Consider the following 25889-nt stretch of genomic DNA (forward strand, 5'->3'; position numbering starts at 1 on the left):
CCGTCATTCTGCCTTTGTCTGCTGGTAGTATGATTATGTTCTTATCGTTTCTTAATGATTTTAGTGCTTCTTTCTCCTTGGTGTTGTGGTTGTGTGTTTGTCTTTTCCTTGTTATCAGAGGTATGATACTTTGTCTCACTGTTTGTTGTGTCTCTTCTCACAGGAGGCTCCCAAGCACTGAGGATGTCACCTAGAAAGGGGACGAAACGTTTGCAACAAAGGAGGAATCAGCACAGAAGCGCTTCACAGGAGGCTCCCAAGCACTGAGGATGTCACCTAGAAAGGGGACGAAACATTTGCAACAAAAACTCTCAGCTCGGCAAACAGAACCACAACAACGAGCACCTGAGCTACAAATCTTCTCACAAACTTTGAATCTCTTGAATTATGCCAGAACTCCTACTATTGCTGCTCCACTGCCTTTTTTTGACAAAGGGTCAGTTAGACTCGAAACATCAGCTCTTTTCTCTCTTTACAGATGCTGCCAGACCTGCTGAGATTTTCCAGCATTTTCTCTTTTGATTTCAGATTCCAGCATCCACAGTAATTTGCTTTTATCCACTGCCTTTCTTGCTAAGCTCCCCTTCCAATCAACTCAAGCCAGCAACTCCCTCATATCTTCATAGTTACATGTCAATTTCTTGTGCTGCGACACTCAGTTGATGCAAATACAAATGTATGCCAGAGTCCAGGCAGGAAAGTAAAACACTGATATGAGAAACGAAGGTCAGAGAACGGTAGGAATGCAGAGCGAGAGAAAAATACTTAAAGCACACCAACAAAAGACTAGATACAGTAATACAAAGGTATAAAAAAAACTAAAGGCTAAGTATCTGAATGTAGTACCCTTTATAACAAAGTAAATAAATTGATAGTACACACTAAAATATAATTTTTTTGCCATTATGGAGACATGACTGTGTGGTTACAATGGTTGAATGCTGAATATTTTTGAGGCATGAAAGACTTGAGAGAAACAGAAAACTTGATAAAAGTGAAGGGATAGCAATTCTAATCAAAGATCGCATTGGTTCAATAGTTAAAAGTGACAATAGTTGAGGCAATCAGGATGTCGAAACAGTTTGGGTGGAGTGGAGGAGCAGTTTTAGATAAGATTTCACGAGTGGAAATGGGCTTCAGGCCCCCAGACATGAACCACCATATAGGACAAAGTAAACAAAAAAAGAAATTGGGTTCTTGTAACAAAGGGACAACGAGAATCATGGGTGATTTTAATCTGCTTGTGAAGAAAAATCAGATTGTACAGTTCTGGTTTCAGAAGATATTATTGAATTGGAAAGGATGCAGAAAAGATTTACAGATCATCAGACATCATAGAATAATAAAATAAAAACTGAAAGGACTGCAGATGCTGTAAATCAAAGTAAAGTAAAAAAAATACATTGCTGGAAAACTCAGCAGACTTGGCAGCATCTTTGGAGAACAATCAGAGTTAACATTTTCGGCCTGTTCTGAGGAAGGGTCAGTTACACCATTTAAAAGACATTTAGTCAGTTCCATGAAAAGGAAGAATTTAGACTCTGTGGAGTTTACACCTTTCCCAATGTCTGCGTAGGTTTTCTCCTGCAGTCTAAAGATGTGCAGGTTAAGTGAATAGGCCATGCTAAAAATATAGACCAAACGCAGGAAAACAAGACTGGTTTAGTTTAGGAAACCTGGTCAGCACGGATGAGTTGGACTGAACGTTCTATTTCCATATGGCTCTCTGACTCTCGTAACCTGGACAAGAAGTCCACAGAATGTTGGAGATTCTTTTTCTGAGCAGCATATTCTGAAACAATCAGGAAAGCAGGTTGCATTCAACTTGGTGTAGGTGATAAAGCATAGTTAATTCATAACTTCAGATTAAAAGCTCCAACCACAACATAATTGAAATTAGAAAGGGAAGTATTATATCTAAGACTAGTACATCAAACCTAAATAAGGGCAAATACATAACATGAAAGCTGTACTAGCTGAAGTGCTTGGATATTAGGCAAGGAGGTTGGTCAGTAGAAAAGCAGTGGGAGATATTCAAAAAGATATTTCACATTCCTGGAACCATTCCTGTAAATTCCTTTGCATTCTGCTTCAGACATACAGATCTTTCTTATAATGTGGCACCCACAACTGTACTCTATACTCCAACTGAGTTCTAACAAGTATCTTGTGCAAGTTCAGCATCACCTCTTTGCACTTCTACTCTGTCTTTATCAATAAAGTTGATGATACTGTATGCTTGACATACAACCTTCTGCAAGTCTATTGTATGGCACTGTATCAACATCTGGGAATTTATTTATAGCACAGTTTATTCTCAGTGCGGTTCTCTTACTGCTTTAAAACTCTAGCAGCTTCAGGAACATAATTTTCCCTCTAGAAATCCATGCTGACTCTTCCGAGTCAACTCATCTTTTCCCAAGTGATACTAATTCTTTCAAGAATATTTGTTTTTCGAAGCTTCCTCACTGTTAAATTGACTGGTCTGTAATTGTTGAGATAATCCTTACAATCTTTCTTGAGCAACATCGTAATGTCTGTAATTCTCTAACCTTCTGGCAGCTTCCCTCAAGTCCAGCAAAGACTGATTATGGCAAGTGCCCATGAAATCTTTACTTTCATTTCCTTCAAAAACCCTGGATGGCAAGAAATGACTAAAACATTAATTATGAGCAAGAAGGAAGCTAGCTAGAAATTAAAAATGGATACTAAATGGTTCTATAGGTCATGAAAAAGGGAAAAAAAAGCGAATAAAAAGTTTTGGTCCTCTCTTGAGAATAGGGTTGCACTAACAAATATCAAGAAAATGGTAGATTAAATAAACAAGGATTTTCCTCATATATTCACTACAGAGAATGCAAAAAAAATTGTGCAATTGTTGTAAATTGAATGATGAAAAGAAGAGAGGAATTAATAAAAATTGCTAGTACAGGGAAGCAGTACTAAACTGACAAGTCCCCAGGTCTTGACAAATTTCATCCTTGCATCTTAAAATAGATAGTCAATGAGATGGTAGATGCATTGGAAATAACTCACCTTCATATATAACAGTTCACAGTCTAAATGTATTCAATGATTCTGATAGAATTAGAACTAAGTGAATAGTTAAGGTAAATAGATGCATCAGTTGCACGTTCTAGTTTCTGTTCACAAACATTTTATTTAATGCCTCCAATCTATTTGCATTCAGCACACAAAATCCTTGAAATATGTTCCTTTATCTTTCTGTAGGCTTCCTACCTCCCACAGTTAATTTAACTTTTAAAGAAAGGCCCCTGCCGACCATATTGTTCAATATATTAGCCACCAGCTGACATCAACTGAGAATTTAGATGTGGCTAGTTGTGTTTTTGTTTAGTGAATAAAGATGAATAGAGTAAGCACCGAAATCTCAACATTCATATGTGTATGCTTGTATATTAGAGCTTTAGACTTGTTGATAAGACATTAAGACAAGAAATAGAGTATCTGAGGATTTTGATTAGGTGAGTGGTTTGTTTTCTTGGTTACTGAGTACCATTAAAAGAGGTTTTTAAATAAATGTGTAAGTGCAAAATATTTGCATCAGTTGTTGAGGTGTTTTCCACTAAAATTAGTAAATACAGCTCAAATGTTGTAACTATGTCTATACTTACAGTTCATCTACAAAGTCCATTTGAGAACTTGTAGAGTAAAACTGTTCATACATCAATCATCAAAACTGGATAACATATTTAAATATAATATCACCAGGATTTTGACAAATTAAACAAAAGTTAGCATGACAACAAAAATTATTTTAAAAATCCAAAACTTTTAAAATTAAATCTCTGAATACTTAATGAATATATATCATGTTGGATGAATGCCATAAAATAAAATAGACTAATGCTTTATAAGAAACAGTTCCTGACTATTGCAGCCGCACAGTCAATGACCTTTTAAAAGCAGTTGAGGTTAATGGAAGAGCTGAAAAAAACTTTTTCAAAACAAAATACATGAACCATTAACACTGATAACGTTCCCATTGTCAAGTACCATTATGACCCGTTATTATTTTATCACTTAGCTGAAATAAAAGTGCATCTGTACAGCAGACTTTCAAATGATATTATAAATGAAACATTTTCAGGAACCATTTTATTTTTGAACCAGGTATAATAGTTACTCTAAAATAATTTCAAGTTGAATGATTCAGTTCCTTATATCTTGGCCAATAGCCATTTTCGAATGAGCAATTCTCAGTTGAAGGTTGAATTTTATTCTACTATGTACCTGGAACTCGAATAGGAACTTGAAGGATGAGGGTAAAAATTTCAGTATACCATCTCATATATGCAAATCTCTGCTACTTCCTGGATTTCCAGAGGGAGGGCGACAACAGGCTTGAGGAATTAGTCACAAGTGCTCAGGGATCATCAAATGCAATGACAGCTTTCTCACACTAAATTAATGCCACTCACCCTACCTATATTTGAAGGGGGGCATACAAACTTGCTAATTCATTGGTCCTTAAGTTCTTCTATCACATTCAATTCCCAGCTGCCTTTTCTGGAACTCTAGTAATAATCCTATCGCAAAATTGCTAAGCTATTGTGGCTAGGTACTCATATATTCCCACTCAGTGCCAGGAATGCAATAGAAAGCCTTTTATAGAAATATCATTCCACACCTCTGGTGCAGTGAGACTTGGACTGGGCCTCTAGGTCCAGGATTGGGACACTACCACTGTGTTATTCTCCAATTTTAGAATTTCTGGCTGAATGCCTTTGTTGATCCTGAAATACAATTTACATTTCTTTCTTATTTAACTGGAAATTAGCATGGAAAACAAAAGAATGCAAATGTTCAACCAGAATCCCTACAATGTAGAAACAGGCCAATTGACCCTTCAATTCCACACTGGACCACAGAAGAGCATCCCACCCAGATCTACTATCCCCGAAAACCTGCATTTCCCATGGCTAATCCACCTAGCCTGCACATCTTGAGGGCAGCACAGTGACACAGTAGTTAGCACTGCTGCCTCACAGCACCAGAGACCCAGGTTCAATTTCCACCTCAGGTGACTGTGCAAACTCCACACAGCCATTCTCCCTGTGTCTGCATGGGTTTCCTCCAGGTGCTCTGGTTTCGTCCCACAATCCAAAAATGTGCAGGTTAGGTGAATTGGCCTGGCTAAATTGTCCACAGTGTTAGGTGAAGGGTTAAATATTGGGTAAAGGGTCTGGGTGGGTTGTACTTTGGCAGGTCGGTGTTGACTTGTTGGGCCGAAGGGCCTGTTTCCACACTGTAAGTAATCTAATCTAATCTTTGGTCTGTGGGAGGAAACCAGAGCACTCGAAGGAAGCTCACACAGACATAAGGAGAATGTGTAAACTCCACACACAGTCACCCAAAGCTGGAATTGAACCCAAGTCCCTGGTGCTCTGAGGCAGGAGTGCTAACTACGGAGCCACCGTGCCACCCCATAGTGTTCCTTTCTTCAAGGAGGAGTGACTTGGGTACTGTTCCCAGTGTCTGGAGGAGAGATCCAGAAGAACTTGATCTAAGGTTATAGATAAAAGAGCCAAGGGAAAGATGAGAAATTTTGTTTTTATTTCAGAGAGATTCAGTAAGATCTAGAAGAAACACCTCAAATGGGTGAAGACAGTTGATTAGGTCACAACTTTTAAAAGTGAATTGAATATAAACTTGAAAAGGAACAAGTTAACCACTTAGGCATGGGGGAGTGGGGAGGAGAAAGAAAGTGAGTGTCAGAACTGGCTTTCAAAAATCCAACATAAACATGATGGTTTCTCTTGTCTGCAAAATTCCTTGCGGTATATGATTTGGCAACTCGGGGTTTCTCCTACCCTTACTCAGCTTTTGATCATATAAAATAGAATTACAGATTGGAACTGGAAACGATCACTTGGCCCCTACAGAAGTAAGCTTGAGGGGTGTGGCAATGAGGCACATGACCCAATCACTCAAAAAATGAACCATTTATGTCCCACCCAAGTGAACAGTAATAGGAATTAAACATTGAGGCAAGAAACTAGGAGCGGGCACATTGGAAGGAATTACATGCTGACAATTAACCTGTTTGGTCAGATTACAAATGTACATTACATTGCCAGGTTCTGTTGTAGGACAAAAACCCAGAGGTGGGGACACTATTTATGATGACAGGAGGATGTACAAAAAGCTACAAAAAGATAGTTATTCATTCATAATGTTTCACTTATAAAAAAAAAATTTTTGAAAACCTCAGTCAAATAGAAGTGTGAATATTCTTGACCTTTTCAATGGACTACGTATGGAGTTTTCCTCCTGTTGTTACATTCAAGCATCAATAACAGAAAATTCAAGCACTTGAAACCACTCTATCTTATATATACATTCTAGAATTTACAAAATAGATCACAGATCCAAAGCTGAGTAATGTTTAAACTGGTTGTCGCAAGTATTTCAACAATCCTCTGGATTTCAGGACTCTCAGTTAAGAATGAAGCTTGGTCAAGAGTATAGGTGTAGGCTCATGGACTGAGTGAGCCTGCACTCTTAGAAAAGCCCCCCTGGGAAAAGTAGGGAAACCTTGAAATAGGGGTGAGAAGCTCAGAATTTAGTCTTAACCATCATTTTCACCTTTTTTTTATTCCTATGATGATTCAGGCTACAATCTTAAATTTGTTAATCCAGAGAAATAAAACCACGAGTCTGCCATAGTTAACTTTTCAAGGGACTATCCTATAAAGCTTTCTGCTTGTTGTTATGTTTTGACAAATGCTGTGTCAAGTGCTATAATTTTCACTGTGCAATTCATCTTATAAATATTTACAGCCATACACATATAAAAATTTATGTTCAATAAGCAATTCAGAAACAAGAAATGAAAACATCAGTTTAAGACCAAAGTATTTTCCTCACCTATGAAAAGAAAATTTAATTCAAGCAGTTCTGCTAATGATGCTAAATGAGAATCCCAAACAGCTAAACTGACAACAATTTTTAAGACAGCAGAAACAAATAATGTGATATGGCTTTAATCATTACTGAACATTGTATTAAACAAGGACATATTATTAAAACACCAGGAAATGATGAACCTGAGCATCGCCATTTGCAGTACACTTTGAATTCATATACCCTGTCTGCTTTACCTGTGTGGTAGCTGAGTTTGTTCCATCTGTGACTTCCACAGTCATATTATATGTGGCCCTGTGCTCAGTATCCAGTGGCTTTGCGATAACAAGTGTGCCGACACCCTTCTCTATTTCGAACACACTTTCATAATTTCCACCTGCAAGATACAACATAAAATAAGAACTACGCAGTCAGTCTCAAGATAACAGACTGAAAAAGACAAAATCAATTTGATCACCTCAGCTTTGAGTTCTAAAATCTAACTTTTATGTTCACCATGTGGATAGTAATGATCTCAAAGATTATTTTATAATCACAACAAACAGTACTGAATTTTGCAGTCGTCCCATCAATTTTTTTATATCAGAAACTGCTGAAGTTCTTTTTAGTTACAGATTCTCAACACTTTGAATTCCAAAGTAGGTACATCAAGACAAAGAGAAAAAGAATTGAAATGTTAGTTACAAATATATAAACACATGTCAATCTTTGCCAGAGAATTAAACCTTCACAATTTACCAGTAATGACCCACTGTTACTGCTCTTAATGCAATGTGTTAAATTAGTAATGGCTATCACAAACTCAGTTTCAACAGTTTACTGTTGCTGTATGGCAAGTCAAAATCAGCAAATTGAGATGTATTTCATACTTCATTATTCAAGATATAAAGTGTCAAGGAATATTCAAACTGAAAGACTAAAAATGTGCGATTTCATGCAAATTATTTTTCTCGTGCTCTGGATTGGATTTATGTAATTATTGTCAGACTAAAAGTCTTAAAGGGTTTGACAGGGCATATGAAAAAAGGTTGTTTCCTCTAGTGGGATGGTCGAGGAACAGAGACAATAATCTCAGAGTAAGGACAGACATAAGTACAGACATAAAAGGACTTATTTCTTTCAGTAGACAGTGAACAGGTGGAATTCTATACCGCTACGGGCTGTCAAAGCTGGATTGTTAAATAAATTCAAAATAGGAAAGTTGGAACAGGAGTAGAGGAGTGCATCTGAGTGGGATGCAGTTTACAAGCATTGGTGCAGAAATGACCTCTTTCTGCACTGTAGGAATTCTATGATTTTCAACATATTCAAGTCTAAGTTTCCACAACACTCTGGGCAGAGAATTCTAAAGAGTTGCAACCTTCTGAGTAATTCCTCCTCATCTTGGACCTAAGTGGCATCTCATATTTTTAAATATTGCCCCCTGTTCTAGATTCCTCAGCCAGGGAGAGCATCTTTCTTGCATCTACCTCTGTCTAACCCTTTAAGTATTGTAAGTTTTAATTAAGTCTTGTGTCATTTTTCAAAGCTTCAGAAAATACAGGCACAGTTGTCATTAATAATTACACATCTACATTTTCCAAATGCTCACCATTTAATAAACTCTCTGCACATCTGTTCTTCCTACAAAAATGGATAAATTCACAGGTTTACACATTATATTCCATCTGCTATGTTCTTACTCATTCACTAAGCCTGGTCCAACCTTCCTGAAGCCACTTTACAACTTCCTTACAACACATTTCGCTTAGCTTACTATCTTCTGCAGATTTGGAAATATTTTACTAAGTCCTCTCCTCCAAATCATTGAGATATTGTGAAGAGCTAGTACCAAGTACTAATTGTGGTTCCCAACTATTTGCAGACTGCCAAAGCGAGAATGACTAATTTATTCATATTCTATTTTCTGCCTGTAGCCTATCATTAGTCCATGCCTCCAATCCCATTTGCCTTAAATTTTCCAACTAGCTTCCTGAGAAGGATTTTATGAAAAACCTTTTGAAAATCTAAGTATACAACAACCACTGGCTGTCCTTTACCAATTTTATTAATAATATTTTCAAAAAAATCCAACAATTTATCAAACACAATCCATGCTATTTCCGATCAGATCATTATTCTCCAAGTGTCAATTTATCCCATCTTTTATAACGAATTCTAATATTTTCTCTAATATTTATGTAAGGCTAACAAGTCTCTGGTTCTCCCTTTTCTTTCTTACTCCCTTCTTAAATAATCGGGTTACATTTCCTACCTTCTAATCTTTGGGAATCCTTCCAGAAACTACAAAATTTTTAAAGATAATGCTAATATACTGATTATTTGTAGCCACGTCCTTCAACACGTTGGGATATAGAAAATCATTTCTTCGCGATTTATCAACCTTTGGTTCTATCAATTTCTTCATTATAATTTTCTTATTAGCACTAACTTCTTTCAGCTTCTCATTCTCCTAGTCCCTTAGATTTCTAGCTTGGGGAGAGTTATGGTCTCCTTCTCAAGTTGAAGTCAATCACCCATGATAATTGTTTTGCCCGTGCTACATGATTCTCTCATTTCCTGATTAATTGCATGCCCACACTATCACCACTGTTTGTCTGCAAATAATTCCAACCAGAGCCTACTGCCCACTGCTGTTTCCTAGCTCCACTCAAAAATTCCACACGTTGGAAAAACCATGGGAGATCCTTCCCTACTAATGAACTGATGTCATTTCCCATTAGCAATGTAACCCCATCTTTTTGCCTGTCCATCCTAAATGTTTGACATTTTTGAATGTTCCATTCTCAGACCTGGTCACCATGTGGCCATGTTTCTGTAATGGCAATTAGATTAAACTCATGTATTTCCATTTGTGCCTTTAGATCATTAAAGTAGAAACAGACCAAGGTAGACATACTTTTAATCAGGTAAAAACAGTGATTGCAGATGCTGGAAACCAGATTCTGGATTAGTGGTGCTGGAAGAGCACAGCAGTTCAGGCAGCATCCAAGGAGCAGCGAAATCGATGTTTCAGGCAAAAGCCCTTCATCAGGAATAAATAAGGTGGAGAGATAAGCTAGAGGAGGGTGGGGGTGGGGAGAAAGTAGCAGAGAGTACAATGGGCGAGTGGGGGAGGGGATGAAGGTGATAGGTAAGGGAGGAGAGGGTGGAGTGGATAGGTGGAAAAGGACAAGGTGGCAGGTAGGACAAGTCCGGACAAGTCATGGGGACAGTGCTGAGCTGGAAGTTTGGAACTAGGGTGAGGTGGGGCAAGGGGAAATGAGGAAACTGTTGAAGTCCACATTGATGCCCTGGGGTTGAAGTGTTCCGAAGCGGATATGAGGCGTTCTTCCTCCAGGCGTCTGGTAGTGAGGGAGCGGCAGTGAAGGAAGCACAGGACCTCCATGTTCTTGGCTGAGTGGGAGGGGGAGTTGAAATGTTGGGCCACGGGCCGGTGTGGTTGACTGGTGCGGGTGTCCCGGAGATGTTCCCTAAAGCACTCTGCTAGGAGGCGCCGAGTCTCCCCAATATAGAGGAGACCGCATCGGGAGCAACGGATACAATAAATGATATTAGTGGATGTGCAGGTAAAACTTTGATGGATGTGGAAGGCTCCTTTAGGGCCTTGGGTAGAGGTGAGGGAGGAGGTGTGGGCACATGTTTTACAGTTCCTGTGGTGGCAAGGGAAAGGGCTAGGAAGGGAGGGTGGGTTTTAGGGGGGCGTGGACCTGACCAGGTAGTCACGGAGGGAACGGTCTTTGCGGAAGGCGGAAAGGGGTGGGGAGGGAAATATATCCCTGGTGGTGGGGTTTTTTTGGAGGTGGCGGAAATGTCAGCAGATGATTTGGTTTATGCAAAGGTTTGTAGGGTGGAAGGTGAGCACCAGGGGTGTTCTGTCCTTGTTACGGTTGGAGGGGTGGGGTCCGAGGGCGGAGGTGCAGGATGTGGATGAGATGTGGAGGGCATCTTCAACCACGTAGGAAGGGAAATTGCAGTCTCCAAATAAGGAGGCCATCTGGTGTGTTCTGTGGTGGAACTGGTCCTCCTGGGAGCAGATATGACGGAGGCGGAGGAATTGAGTATACGGGATGGTATTTTTGCAAGAGGTAGGGTGGGAAGAGGTGTAATCCAGGTAGCTGTGAGAGTCGGTGGGTTTGTAAAAAATGTCAGTGTCAAGTTGGTCATCATTAATAGAGATGGAGAGGTCCAGGAAGGGGAGGGAGGTGTCAGAGATGGTCCAGGTAAATTTAAGGTCAGGCTGGAATGTGTTGGTGAAGTTGATGAATTGCTCAACCTCATCGCGGAGCACGAGGTGGCGCCAATGCAGTCATCAATGTAGCGGAAGAAGAGGTGGGGAGTGGTGCCGGTGTAATTATGGAAGATCAACTGTTCTATGTAGCCAACACAGAGAAAGGCATAGCTGGGGCCCATACGTGTGCCCATGGCTACCCATGGTCTGGAGGAAGTGGGAGGATTCAAAGGAGAAATTGTTAAGGGTGAGGACCAGTTCAGCCAAATGAATGAGAGTGTCGGTGGAAGGGTACTGTTGGGGACGTTGGGAGAGGAAAAAACAGAGGGCTTGGAGGCCCTGGTCATGGCAGATGGAGGTGTAGAGGGATTGGATGTCCATGGTGAAGATGAGGCATTGGGGGCTGGGGAAACGGAAGTCTAGGAGGAGGTGGAGGGCATGGGTGGTGTCTCGAAATTATGTGGGAAGTTCCTGGACTAGGGGGGACAGAACAGTGTCGAGGTCGGTAGAGATGAGTTCAGTGGGGCAGGAGCATGCTGAGACAATGGGTCAGTCAGGGTGGTCAGGCTTGTGGATCTTGGGAAGGAGGTAGATCCGGGCAGTGCAGAGTTCCCGGACTATGAGGTTGGAAGCTGTAGGTGGGAGATCTCCTGAGGTGATGAGGTTCTGTATGGTCTGAGAGATGATGGTTTGGTGATGGGGGGTGGGTTCATGGTCGAGGGTGCAGTAGGAAGAGGTGTCCTCAAGCTGGCATTTGGCTTCAGCTGTGTAGAGGTCAGTGCGCCAGACTACCACTGCACCCCCTTTATCCGGTGGCTTGATGGTGAGGTTGGGATTGGAGCAGAGGGATTGGAGGGCTGCGCATTGTGAGGGTGAGAGGTTGGAATGGGGGAAAGGGGTAGACAAATTGAGGCGGTTAATGTCCCGGCGACAGTTGGAAATGAAGAGGTCGAGGGCAGGTAATAGGCCAGTGCGGGGTGTTTAGGTGGATACAGTGTGTTGGAGGTGGGTGAAGGGTCCTTGGAAGGTGGATGGGAATGCTGATTGTGAAAGTAAGCTCTGAGGCGGGGGCGACGGAAGAAATGTTCGACGTCACAGCACGTATTAAATTCATTGATGCATGGATGGAGGGGGATGAAGGTGAGTCCTTTGCTGAGGATTGATCGTTTGTCCTCAGTGAAGGGGAGGTCTGGGGGAATGGTGAAAATTTGACAGGGCTGGGAGCTGGGAGCAGGGATCTGGTGTGGGTGTGGAGCTGGGAGTGGGGGCAGAACCTGTAACTGGAGTGGGTGTGGTGGTGGGGGAAATGGTGGAGTCAGGAGCAGGGGTAGTGTTCCCCTCTGGGTTCTGGGGGTGGGGATAGTGGCAGTGGGATCTGTGGGGGGGGCATGTCAGCAGAATGCAGCTGAGTGGCGCTGGTGGGGGCAGAAGTGGTGGTGACCACAGCAGTAGGGGTGGCGGAAGTCACTGAGCGTGTGGCATCAGCGATGATGTGAGCGGTTGAAGTGATGTCACGTGTGATGCATGAGGAATTGTGAGGGGCGGAAGTAGTTGTGGGAGTGGCCGTGATGGGGTGGAAGTGACATCATCAATCAGCGTGGGGTTGACAGCTGCATCAGCCGCATGGCTAACGGGGTCTGAGTAGTTTCCGAGGCCAGAGGAATCTTCTGGAATGTTTGAGGAGCGCTGGTTATGGAGGTGAGTAGATAAAAGTTTTTTGTACTTTCAGTTTTTGATGTTTGAGATGGAATTGAAATACTGTTTGTTGAGAGTATGAATTCTCCTGAGGATGTAGTATAATGTGGGTTCTTTGCAATTCTGAGAGAGTGTGGCTCTCAGCTGAGGCAGGGCTGACTGTAGAGAGGTTAGGTGCCGGCGCATTGCTGTGAGCGTCGAGCGGAGGATCTTGAAGGACAACTGCTGCTGATGTTTTTGAATCTGTAGTCTGTATTGTTTGTCCTGTTCGGGTCCAAACTCTGCTGGTTTAAAGGTGGTCCGTGTGGGATGAGTTGATTATGGAGGCAGGCACTGAGGAAGCAAATGTGGCTGTGGTAGCGAATTTGTTTCATGACATGGTTGAAGAGCTTCAGGGCAGAGGAAACGACCTGGGAGTTGCAGTGGGAGAGGGACTTCCTGAGATTCTTGTAGAGAGAGGAGGAAAACTTCTTCAAGGCAGGCACCTTTGCAAGAGGATTCACAGTGGGGTTAAAAGTAGATACTTTTAATCAGCAATTGAATCAAAGATTATGGGAATAAGGCAGGAAAGTGGAGTTGAGAATTATCAGATCAGCCATGAACTCAACCAATGGTAGAGCAGATTTGATGGGCTAAATGCTCTTTTTCTGCTTTTATGACTTATGGTCTTATAGCAATACAAATGTAAATTGTTGTTAGCAACTTTCATTATCTAGTTACATATGCGATTTGTAGTGAGGTGAAAGATAGTTTCATCTAGATATCTAATTTTAATGCTGCAATATAAAATGAAAATATGGAAATAATTTCTGATTTGAAATAGAGGTTGGTTCGACTCAGTCTAGCACTCTGGTAGCGCAGAAATAGGCAGAACTGAAATTACAAGATAATTCACTACTCTGGAATCAGTCAGTTTAAATTATAGACAGCAATCAATAAAAAAAATCAATTCTATAAAAATAACCATCTCACAATATTAAAGATTTATAGGTCAAAGCTTTTCACTATCTGTTTAAATATAATTATTTCCTTCTTCACCATTTTCTCCCCCTTTTGAGCACCTTTCCCAGCCCTCATTATTCATGCATGAGCTTCGACTGTGAGTGCCAGTGAATTGGTCAATAGCTTAAATCACAAAGCTCAGTCTCGTTCTAACCCAATATTCACATATGAATGTTCCATTGGGACAACTAGATAGTAATTAACCCTTACCCAAGAGCATTTAAACCAACATTAATGTTCTTATCGTTCCCTTGCTGAGAGCTACACACAAGGGGACTGAACATGGGATTTTGTTGAACTATGCAGTTGTATTATTGATTAAGTAAGCTTGCTGAGTTATATTTATTTTGGGATGGAGGAAGTGGGTTAAATATGGCCAGTGCAACTTCAAGTTGATATTTCTAAATAATGCTTTTTGAAATACATTTTTCAAATAGAACTACAAAAATCAAATTAAAATCTATTTTAAAGTACAATTTAAATCAAATAAAAAACACAGACCAAGTTCAAACTCAAGAAAAACCTAATAATGATATTTTCGAGCACTGCCAGATATTTCAGTTAATTTAAAGCAATCTATACTAATAATAATCTTTGTTGCATGAGATGAGTGAATCCTAAACATTGTTTTGGACTTGTGATAAAAACACTACACTGGAAAGCACATTTTCTAGACAGGAATAATGTAAAAACAACTGTTGCAGTGAAACAGCCACCATCCTAAAATATAGATCTGAACTTTCTTTGATTACTAGCTTCAAACAAAAATAACTTGTTAATGCCACATGCAGACCATTAAAAACACCACAAAAAATCAAAAAGATATTTTTTAGTTCTAATTTAGTTGGGTTCTGAGGAAGGGTCACTTGACCAGAAGCATTAACTCTGATTTCTCTACACAAATGCTGCCACACCTGCTAAGTTTTTCAACTAATTTCTATTTTTGTTTCTGGTTTATAGCATCCATTGTTGTTTGGGCTTTTAGAAGATATTTTTGGTTGGGACTATGCTGTGATCAGGCTGGCAGTGGCGGGTATGATGTGGGATGTAGTTGTAGTTAGAGAAATGACATGACAGATTTTGAACAGCAAACTCAGTAGAACCTTCATCTTGCGCATAAATTGTATATACAAGTTATTCTGTCTTTTCCCCTGAATCCAGGAGCTTTGAATTGAACTAAGATGGGCTTCGTCCTAAATTTAAATTTTTTTCTTATCTATATCTTGTTATTAATATAGATGCTGTGGTGTGCCAAGTTAAACATTTTTAACTTTTTGCTTTGTAAAAAGTGAAAGTGAAAATATTGTACTGTCCTATTTTATTTAAATAGAATGCAGAGTAATTGAGAGGCTTTCTGTAAATCGGTCTTCAAGTCATCTACACATGTATCTGTACATCATTGCATTAGTCTTATAAGTATGCAGAGGTATTTCAAGAGGACATTTATTATCAAATTAAATCTATGATGTCTTTACAACACACGACACAGGCGCAAATCATAAAGGTCTAAATCATTTTTGTGTCAAGTAAGATAGTTGTGTTATGTTACTTTGATTTCTTTTCAAATTAGAACTTTATGGGGTAGTCTTAAGTATTTTCATTTAATGTCAAAGGAAGACTTGAGAAAACTTTCATCCAACTTCCATCTTAAATAACTTTGATCAGAAAGAAAATAAACCAAAAAGCTGAAGATGCTGGAAATCAGAACCAAAACAAACATTGCTAGAAAACTCTGAACTCAGGGAATTCTGCAAAAGGGTCACTGAAACAGAAACGTTAATTCTGCGTTCTCCCAACAGATGCAGTAAGACCTGTTGAGTGTTTTCAAGCAATTTCTGTTTTTAATTAGAAAGACTCAGGTGAAGCATGCACTGGTTCTCTGAACGAATGGAAATTAAAAAGGTACATCCTTTCCAAATGGTGAGAAACACCTCCTTTAAAGTGGTTACCTGTAGTAAAAGTGGCAAAATATCAGTGCAACCATTCCTTTCAACTACAAGCTATGTAATCAAACTTAACAAGCAGCAATAAAAGGCGGCGGGGGGGGGGGGGAATCAAAACAAAAAGTATGGTTAATAAATATATTCAAAAAATCTCAATAATACTCCAATTTCTTTCTCTAAATGAGCTAATTCTGCACTCTTTATGAGCAAGGCTCCCTATTGAGACCAAGAGAAGTATAGAACTAACCATTACATGTCTTGCAGAAAAACAAAGAAGGTGCAACTCGATAGTGTATCTTCAGGGTTTGCATGTTCTCAAATATTTCACAGCCAATGGATTACTTCAGATATGGACTCACCATTATAAAGTAGGAAAATATATAGACCTTGTTATGCAATGCCAGACCAGACAAAAACTGAGGAGATAAACTATCAAAAATCTGTTTAACAATGTTGATGGAAGCATTAATTATCTGGGGTGAGTGTAGGCTTGTTTCTTGGATATTTTTAACAGTATGCTTTTTTTCTATCCACCAGAGAAGGTGCATTGGACCTTGATTTAATGCTGTATCTGAATGTTGGAAATGTTATCATTGTGTATTCCAACATTGAAATGTCAGTGCAGATTTTGTCTTTTTTTCCTGCAGTATTCAATCAATCCACTGACTCAGGTGGGAGAACTACCATTGAGCTAAAGCTTTCACTTTCTTGATCATCTTATATGTATCACTACAAGATTGGTGAACCAGATAGATTATGAATTCCAGAAATTCATTTGACTCTTCAGTCATATCTTTAAATTAAGCCTGATTAACAGAATGGAGATCTGTTGGTTATAAGGAAGCTTTTGTTTTCTAGGGAAAAATGATACACAACAGACCCAAATTTGGGTTCAGACATTGGACTGATTTTTACTAAAAATTGGTGAAGGGGTGTCATTTCTGGGGACAAAAGTAGAAATTGCTGGATAAGATCAGCCGGTCTGGCAGCATCTGTTGAGAGAAATCAGAGAGAACATTTTGGGTCAAGTGACCCATCCTCAGAACTGACAGTAGCTGAGAATTATGGGGGGGTGGGGGGTGGCGAATGATAGGTGGGGATACCGTCTAATGAGAGAGAAGAACGGTTGGACAAAGGGGTGAATAATGATCTGCCTCGGAAGGTGAAAAGCAGGGTCCCCAAGAGGAAAATGATGTGCATTCTTCCTGCTGGTGCTGAACTTCACTGGAGTACTACAGCAAGTCTGAGACACAGATATTGGTCAGCGAACAGGGTGGTATATTGAAGTGGCAGGCAACTAGAAGCTCAGGGTCTTTCTTTGCAGACAGAATGTAGGCGTCCTGGGAAGTGCTCACCCAGTCTACACTTCATTTCCACAATGTAGAAGACATCACATTGTGAGTCGCGAATGCAATTGACTAGATTGTGAGAGGTGCAGATAAAGCGCTGCTTCATCTGAAAGGTGCGCTTGGGCCCTTGGATATTGAGGGGGCGAGGAGGTAAATGAACAGGCATTACATCTTCAGCAGTTGCAGGGGTAGATGCCATCGGGCGGTGGAAAGTGTTGGAAGAACAATGGCTGAAAATGTGTTGCTGAAAAAGCGCAGCAGGTCAGGCAGCATCCAGGGAACAGGAGATTCGACGTTTCAGGCATAAGCCCTTCTTCAGGAATTATTCTCCTGTTCCCTGGATGCTGCCTGACCTGCTGAGCTTTTTCAGCAACACATTTTCAGCTCTGATCTCCAGCAGCTGCAGACCTCACTTTCTCCTGGAAGAAGAATGGACCAAGCTGTCCCAAGGGAACAGTTCCTGTGGAAGGGTGACAAGGAAGGGAAGGGGAATGTGTGTCTGGTGGTGGCATCTTGCTGGAGGTGATGGAGATGGTGGCGAGTGATCCTATGGATGTGGATGCTGGTGGGATGGTAGGTGAGGGAAAGGAGAACCCTATCAGTGTGTGGGAGGGAACACAGGGAATACAGTAGATGAGTCGGAACCAATTGAGGGCCCGATCATTAATGGTGCGGGGGAAACCTTGGTTGAGGAGGTTGGTGGATGTTTCAGAGAGTTGTCAAAGTTGGCGTTTCAGAGAATCCCTCATCAAAAAACAACTGCAATGGAGATGGAAGAACTGGGAGAATGGAATAGAGTCTTTACAGGAAGCAGGCTGTGAGGATGTTTGGGTATAAATGTGTCATGCTGGACAAACACAGCTGGTCAGGCAGCATCTAAGAAGCAAGAGAGTCTATGTTTCGAGCATAAGCTCTTCATTAGGAATGCTTATGCTCAAAATGCTGACTGTTCTGCCCCACAGATGCTGCCTGACTAGTTATGCTTTTCCATCGCCACACTTTTTGACTCTGATCTCCAGCATCTGCATCCATTGGACTTTTGCTGCTTTCCCCTACATATGGCTACATTCTATCAACTAAAGCTGCAGCAGGTCACAACACAGCTGCACAAGTCGGCACAATAGCCCAGCGGAGGTGTTGTCCCACACTCAGACCTCCACTTTACAGCTCCTTAAACATTCCTCCCAATATCAAGATAGGAAACCAGAGACTAAGCGATACACTGGCTAATAGTAGCCTACATCAAGGATGTGGCTGTCACTTTACACCACTGCCACACAGGGTCAACACATCACCCTGGTATACAAACTGTGACACCATGAAGTTTTACACCTACCACTGATACAACAGACCACAAAAAGCCATCCCCTCATTATTACACAAACTCAGTGAACTTTTACATTTTCCGAAGGTGAGTAAGACTTTTGTATACTGGGTGTACCACCTCCCCACTCACCAACCTGAATTACAGTACACAACATGCAAACTATTTCCTCAATCTTGCAGGTGTGGTCAATAGTGCAGTTCCCAGTGCTAATGGATACATTTGCCAAATAGCCAATTCTAACTCAATCTCCTGAAGATGAATCTATTCACCATGCATTCCCTACTACCTCATCAGCCTATTTTTTTTTTCCCTTGCAGAGGAGATGCACACAAAAGGCACATGAGGGGGAGATCATTGGAGGTACATAGAACATTTCAGCGAAGTGCAGGTCCTTCAACCCTTGATGTTGCACCGACCTGTGAAACCAACCTGAAGCCCATCTAACCTACACTACTCCATTATTACCCATGTTTATTCAATGACCATTTAAATGCCCTTAAAGTTGGCAAGTCTACGCTATTGCAGGCAGGGCGTTTCATACCCTTCTACTCTCTGAGTAAAGAAACTACATCTGACATCTATCTTATATCTATCACCCCTCAGTTTAAAGCTGTCCCCTCATTCTAACCATCACCATTTGAGGAAAAAAGGCTCTCACAGTCCACCCTTTCTAACCCTCTGATCATCTTGTATATCTCTATCAAGTCACCTCTTAACTTTCTTCTCTCTAAGGAAAACAGCCTCAAGTCCCTCAGTCTTTTCTCATAAGATCTTCCCTCCATACAAAACAATTTCCCAATAAATCTCCTCTATACCCTTTCCAGTGCTTCCATACCCTTCCTATAATGCGGCGACCAGAACTGTACAAGTGCGGCCACACCAGAGTTTTATACAGCTGCAACATGACACCATGGCTCCGAGACTCAGTCCCTCTATCAATAAAAGCTAACACACCGTATGCCTTAACAGTTCTACCAACCTTGGTGGAAACTTTCAGGGATCATGTACATGAACACAGAGATCTCTCTGTTCATCTAGCATAACAAGAATCTTACCATTATCCCAGTACTCTGCATTCCTGTTACTCCTTCCAAAGTGAATCACCTCTCACTTTTCTGCATTAAACTCCTTGCCACTTCTTAGCCCAGCTCTGCTGCTTATCTATGTCCCTCTGTAATCTGCAACATCTTTGCCAATGTAGAAGACATCACATTGTGAGCAGCGAATGCAGTAGTCCTCATTGTCCACTGACCTTATTGTCACCCGCAAATTTACTAACCCATCCTTCTGTGGCCTCATCCACGTCACTGATAAAAATGACAAACAGCAGTGGCCCCAAAAGAGATCCTTGCGGTACACCACTAGTAACTGAACTCCAGGATGAACATTTCACATCAACCACCTTCCTCTTTCTTTTAGCTAGGCTATTTCTGATCCAAACCGCTAAATCACCATCAATCCCAGCGTCCGTATTTTCTGCAATAGCCTACTATGGGGAACTTATCACACACTTTACTGAAATCCAAATACATCACATCAACCGCTTTATCCTCATCCACCTGCTTGGTCACCTCAAAAAACTCAATAAGGCTGGTGAGGCATGACTTACCCTTTACAAAACCATGTTGACTATCCCGAATCAAATTATTCTTATCTCTTGCAATCCTTTCCAAAACTTTACCCACAGCCGAAGGAAGGCTCACTGCTCTATAATTACCAGGGTTGTCTCTATTCCCTTTCTTGAACAAGGGGACAACATTTGCTATCCTCCAGTCTTCTTGCACTGTAGACAATTATGGCAAAGATCAATTGCAAAGGCTCTGCAATCTCCTCCCTGGCTTCCCAGAGAAGCCTAGGATAAATCCCATCCTGCCCTGGGGGGTGCTGACCATTTTCACACTTTCTAGAATTGCTAACACCTCCTCCTCATGAAACTCAATGCCGCCTGTACCTTAGTACTGTCCTCAACAAAATTGTCTTTTTCCAGTGTGAACACTGATAAAGGGCTTATGCTCGAAATGTCGACTCCCCTGCTCCTCGGACGCTGCCTGACCTGCTGTGCTTTTCCAACATCACACTCTTGAGTCTGATCCCCAGCATCTTCAGTCCACACTTTCTCCTAATAATCGAATTGTGGTCACTATCACAAAAGTGCTTACCGAACTCCAAATCTAACACCTGGTTTGGTTCATTAGCCAGTATCAAATCCAATGTGGCCTTGCCTCTTGTTGGCCTATCTACATACTGTGTCAGGAAACTCTCCTGCACTTACAAAGCTGCAGAAAAACTGACCTGTCTAAACTATCAAGCTATAGCATTTCCAGTCAATATTTGGAAAGTTAAAGCCCCTGTAAAAGCAACTCTTTTACTTTCACTCCTATCCAGGATCATCTTTCCAATCCTTTCCTCTACATCTCTGGAACTTTTCAGCAGCCTATAGAAAAGTCGCAACAGGGTGACCTCTCCTTTCCTGTTCCCAACCTCAGCCCACACTACCTCAGTAGATGAGTCCTTATCAAGCGCCCTCAGCAGTGGGTCCCACTCCCGATTACTATGTAATCCTTGTAGAACAGATAGAAGCCATTTGCCCCATCAAGTCTGCACCGATCCTCTGAAAAGCATCCCAGCTTGTGCAACCCTGGATATTACAGGGCAATTTAGCATGGCTAATCCACCTAACCTACACATCGCAGAACTTCCCAGTGGAAGAAATAGCCATAAAGATCACAAGGGCCCTTTCCAAATAAGCGTAGCAGGTCAGGCAGCATCCAAGGAGCAGGAGAATCGACGTTCCTCATTCCTGAAGAAGGGCTCGTGCCCGAAACGTCGATTCTCCTGCTCCTTGGATGCCGCCTGACCTGCTGCGCTTTTCCAGCAACACATTTTCAGCTCTGATCTCCAGCATCTGCAGTCCTCACTTTCTCCCTTTCCAAATAATGTGTGGGCAATAGCATAACCCCATTCAAAGTGAACAGAATCACATAGGTATCATTTTTGGGAATAATCTGGTAGTCACCATCATAGTATTGGGACTTTAGAAACTGTTACACTGGTTTTGTTGGCAATTGATGGTGGAAAGGTTGTACCCAATGCATCATGGCAGTCTAATCTTAAAACAGACCAAGAAATAAATTTACAGAGATGTCAATGAGGAACAACAAAAGTTACCATATTTAAAAATCACACAACACCAAGTTATAGTCCAATGAGCTTATTTGAAAGTACTAGCTTTTGGAGCGCTGCTCCTTCGTCAGGTAGCTAGTGGGGCAGGATCATAGGTCACAGAATTTATCGTAAAATTTACTAAATGCTTTACTGTAAATTCTATGTTCTACGATCCTGCCCCACTAGCTACCTAACAAAACAGCAGCACTCCAAAAGCTTGAACTTCCCAATAAACCTGTAGGACTATAACCTGGCACTGTGTGATTTTTAACTTTGTCTACCCACAGTTCAACACCGGTACCTCTACATCCAGAGTTATCATGCCTGTCTTTGCAGAGTCAATTAGTCAGCTCTAGTTCAATTGACTAATGCCCCATTGGTAGCAGATTTTCACGAATGATCTCTGTGTGTTCAGGAACCACACCCTGTCACCTCCACAATTCAGAACCTGGATTCTTGGCACTGGCCCAGAAAGAGGATTCTTGGTGGCTATTGACCCAGAGCTTGGGTGCTTGGCAGTGGCAGAACCTGGAGCAGATGCTCCTGGTGGTGGTAGCCCAGAGCAGGTCAGCATTGGCATTGGGATCTTCTTGGGATTCAGCGTCATCATTGCTGCTCCTGCAATGGGACTCCTTGAGGATTGGAATATCTTGCAGAGGCCTTGCAGAAGCCCTGAAGCTGTGCTTGAGACCCCAATTTGAACAGAAGATGAATCTTATTTAAGTAAATTTCTTTTTAGCCTTACTGCACCTCAAAATGGCTCTGGATTGTGGCAACAAAACACTTTTCACTGTATCTTCAAAATATATGTGACCATAAATCAATCATGAATCATTATTATCCCCAATGCAGATTAAGAAGATTACTTAATTTATTTTCCAGTAAAGGTAATGTAAAACAATCCTCATTTTCAAAGTATGAGATCAATTTTGAGCTCTCTCCCACTGTGTTCATGGCTCCATCAAACTGGTTTGCACAAGCTTCCAAACTCAAGGTGACTGTCAAATAGTATGCTGACTGCTTCTGTGGTCTTTGTAATGGAATTGACTTGCTTCCTTGCCAGATCATTATCTATCTCTTTATGAAGTCTGCATGCATGTCCAGCTATCCAGAGAGAGAAGCTAGTAAACAACCAGTAAATTAATGCATTGGTCATTAGGCAGCTCCCTTTCGAAGTATTTAAGTCAATTCAGACCAGAATGTCTCATTCATCAGTTTTTCTGAAGGGCTTATGCTCGAAACGTCGAATTCTCTATTCCTGAGATGCTGCCTGGCCTGCTGTGCTTTGACCAGCAACACATTTGCAGCTGTGATCTCCAGCCTCTGCAGACCTCATTTTTTACTCGCCTTCATTCAGAGCTGCTATATGTGGCAAAATCCAGCTGTTTGCCTCTATCTATAGAGCTAAGGAACACATGTTTCTTCCAAGACTGCCAGTTCTCTGTGTTTCAATGTCCCATAGTATATGGTTATTCCAACATTAATCACAAATTAAGAACATACAATAAATTAATCCAACATGCGTTTGCAATATTTTTGAGTATTTGTAACCTTTGTGGTGAAATTTACTGTCTCTTCAAAGCTAAGTGTTAAAACATTGAGAAACAGAATACTATCCAGTCCAAATGAAAAGGACATAATCATTTAAAGGTGAGAGTTAAATATTAAGTTTGGATATGGAGGAAAATGACAGGCATCAATTAAGTGAAGCAAAATCAATGTGGAAATAGAAAACAGATTTTGTGAGCAAATGATGTGGTAGGACTGAAAACAAAAAATGCTTGAAATCACAGTGGGTCAGGCAGCTTCCATGGAGAGAAAGCAAGCTAACATTTCAAGTCTAGATGACTCTTCATCAGAGGAGGAGGAGGCAGCATTTATGCAAAAGAACAAAGCGTTTGGAATGCTGTGGGAGAAATGATGTTGATAGTGCAGATTAAGTGATTGGAATGTGAGAATGACAGAACAATGGTGTGTCTAACTGCCAGACTGAGCAGACCACTGAGAGGCGCAGGGGGTGGGAGGGTTGGAGTGTTCCACAATCTGAAACTGTTGATCTCAATATTGAACTTAGAAGATTGTAAATTGAAGATGAGATGTTGCTCTTCCAGTTTATGTTGTGATTCGCTGGAGCATTGCAGCAGGCAGAGGACAGACGTGGGCATGGGAGCTGGACACTGCTAAAATTATTGGCTACGGCAAGGTCAGGGTCATGCTTGCCCACAGATTGGAGGTGTTGTGCAAAGTAGTCACCCAATCTTGCCAAAGTAGAGTAGGCTGCATTGGGTGCAGTGAATACCGTACACAAGATTGGAGGAGATACAGGTGAAATGCTGTTTCACCTGGAAAGAATATTTCAGCCCTTGGATGGTGAGCAGGCAGTATGTGATGAGCTAGGTGTTGCACCTTCTGCGGTTATGTAGGAAGGTGCCTTGGGAAAAATAGGTGCTATTGGTGGTCGAGGGATAGACTAGCGTGTCCCAGAGGGAGCAATCCCTGCAAAATCAGGATGGGGAGAGTTAAGGAAAGTTGTGCTTGCTGGTGGCATTCTGCTGGAAGTGTCCGAAATAGCAAAGAATGATCCTTTGATTGAAGAGGCTGGTGGGATTAAAAGTGAGGGCAAAGACGACCCAATCACGCTGTTGAGTGTGATGGGAAGGGACAAGGATGGAAACATGGATGATAGGGCAGGTGCAGTTGAAAACCTTGTTATTTTCAAGACATCTAAGTTTAAGAGGTCTCAAATTAATATAAAACAACTTGGCTACATCATGCACAATCAATTTCTTTTGTTAATGTGCAGATTATGTACAGTTCTCTAATCATGTAGGTATTCCTCTAAATTCAACCCCTGAAGGGTACTTTTCTACTGCTACAAAATGTCTATTTAGGCACAGAATCTCAGCTAGGACAGGAAAGTACTTGACTAAGCGTATGCACTGAAGGCAGATCTGTGATACTCTCACCAGCTCTAGCAAGGATCAAGTGTATACAGTTTTAGGTACCAAAAAGTTGCTGCACACAACAGACCTTCTTCTGATCACACTCTTGAAAGATTTTCTCACTAAGTCCTGAGTTGAAGAGCTATCGAAGTTACCAGCAGGAGCAACTGCAAATGTCAGTTTAATTCCCTTGAATGATTGTGATAAAGGAGAAAACATTTCTTAAAAAGGCATAGTGGAAGACACATCCAAAAAATGAGTAAGGACAACCAATCAAATCAACATATCAGATGAAACTCAGTAAATCTAGGTAAATGCAGCTTTCAGATGACAATGTAACTTTCCTTTACAAGGAGCCTGATTGTGCTCCCTTTCAAATATATACAATGCTAACATTTTGGAATGGATCATACCATTCATACATTTGGAACAGGGAAGTCTTGAAAATTTTAATTGTGTTTTTAAGCTATTCAGATGCAGGCAAGGTTCATGAATCCTCCAGCTACAAAATACTCAAGTGTACTCCCATTGCACTTCAGCGATCTTTTGTTTCCGCCCCATCTCAAATTGATATCTCCCATCAGATTGCACTGCAAAAGACACTCCAACTGCATTCCTATTCAATTATGAATATATAATCAAGGTATTATGCTAATAATAATGATAGAACATATGGCTAAAATTAGAGCTAAATTTCACATGTTCACGTGGTCCAATTACCCTTTAAAAAGAAAATTTTGGACTGGATTTTTAGGGACCATAACATTTTTCAGCACTGTGATTTGTGGAATTGACAGGTCTACTTGCTTGCTAGCTATGGTTAGAAAACTGGGCTTGTTAATGGTCACTTAAGGCTAAGGGGTTGCGTAAAATGGCCACCAAATCTCTACAGGTGGCAGGTGACATTACAACAGCCTGGGATGGCCTTCCAGGTGGAAAAAAATGGAGGAGCTTCATGTTGTGATGTTCATTCTGCTTGCTTTGTGGAACAATCTTGATGGCCTATTGGTATTATTATTAGACTATTACTACAGAAACTCATATTTTGGGGACCCAGATTCGAATCCCACGTCAGCAGGGAAATGACAACGTGGAAACAGACCCTTTGGTCTAACCTGTCCATGCCGACCAAATATCCTAAGTTAATCTCGTCCCATTTGTCAATGTTTGGCTCATATCCCTTTGAACCCTTCCAATTGATATACCAAACAGGTGCCTTTTAAATATTGTAATTGTTGTAAGCCTCCACAACTTCGTCTGGCAGCTCATTCTATTCCATACAAGCACCACCCTCTGCATGAAAAAAATGTCCCTTAAGTCCCTTTTAAATTTTCTCCCTCTCACCTT

General features: G+C 41.1%; 1 protein-coding gene across 1 annotated transcript in view; it reads right to left on the reverse strand.

The window, feature by feature from the left end:
- Positions 1–25889, reverse strand: part of LOC132816926 (protocadherin Fat 3-like) — a 575577-nt gene that overhangs the window by 182457 nt on the left and 367231 nt on the right. Inside the window, exon 7 of the mRNA XM_060826951.1 lies at positions 7125–7264. Coding sequence (XP_060682934.1) covers positions 7125–7264 — 140 coding nt within the window. The remainder of the gene's footprint in view (positions 1–7124; positions 7265–25889) is intronic.

This window comes from Hemiscyllium ocellatum, chromosome 6 (genome assembly GCF_020745735.1).
Source record: "Hemiscyllium ocellatum isolate sHemOce1 chromosome 6, sHemOce1.pat.X.cur, whole genome shotgun sequence".
Classification (NCBI taxonomy): Eukaryota; Metazoa; Chordata; class Chondrichthyes; order Orectolobiformes; family Hemiscylliidae; genus Hemiscyllium; species Hemiscyllium ocellatum.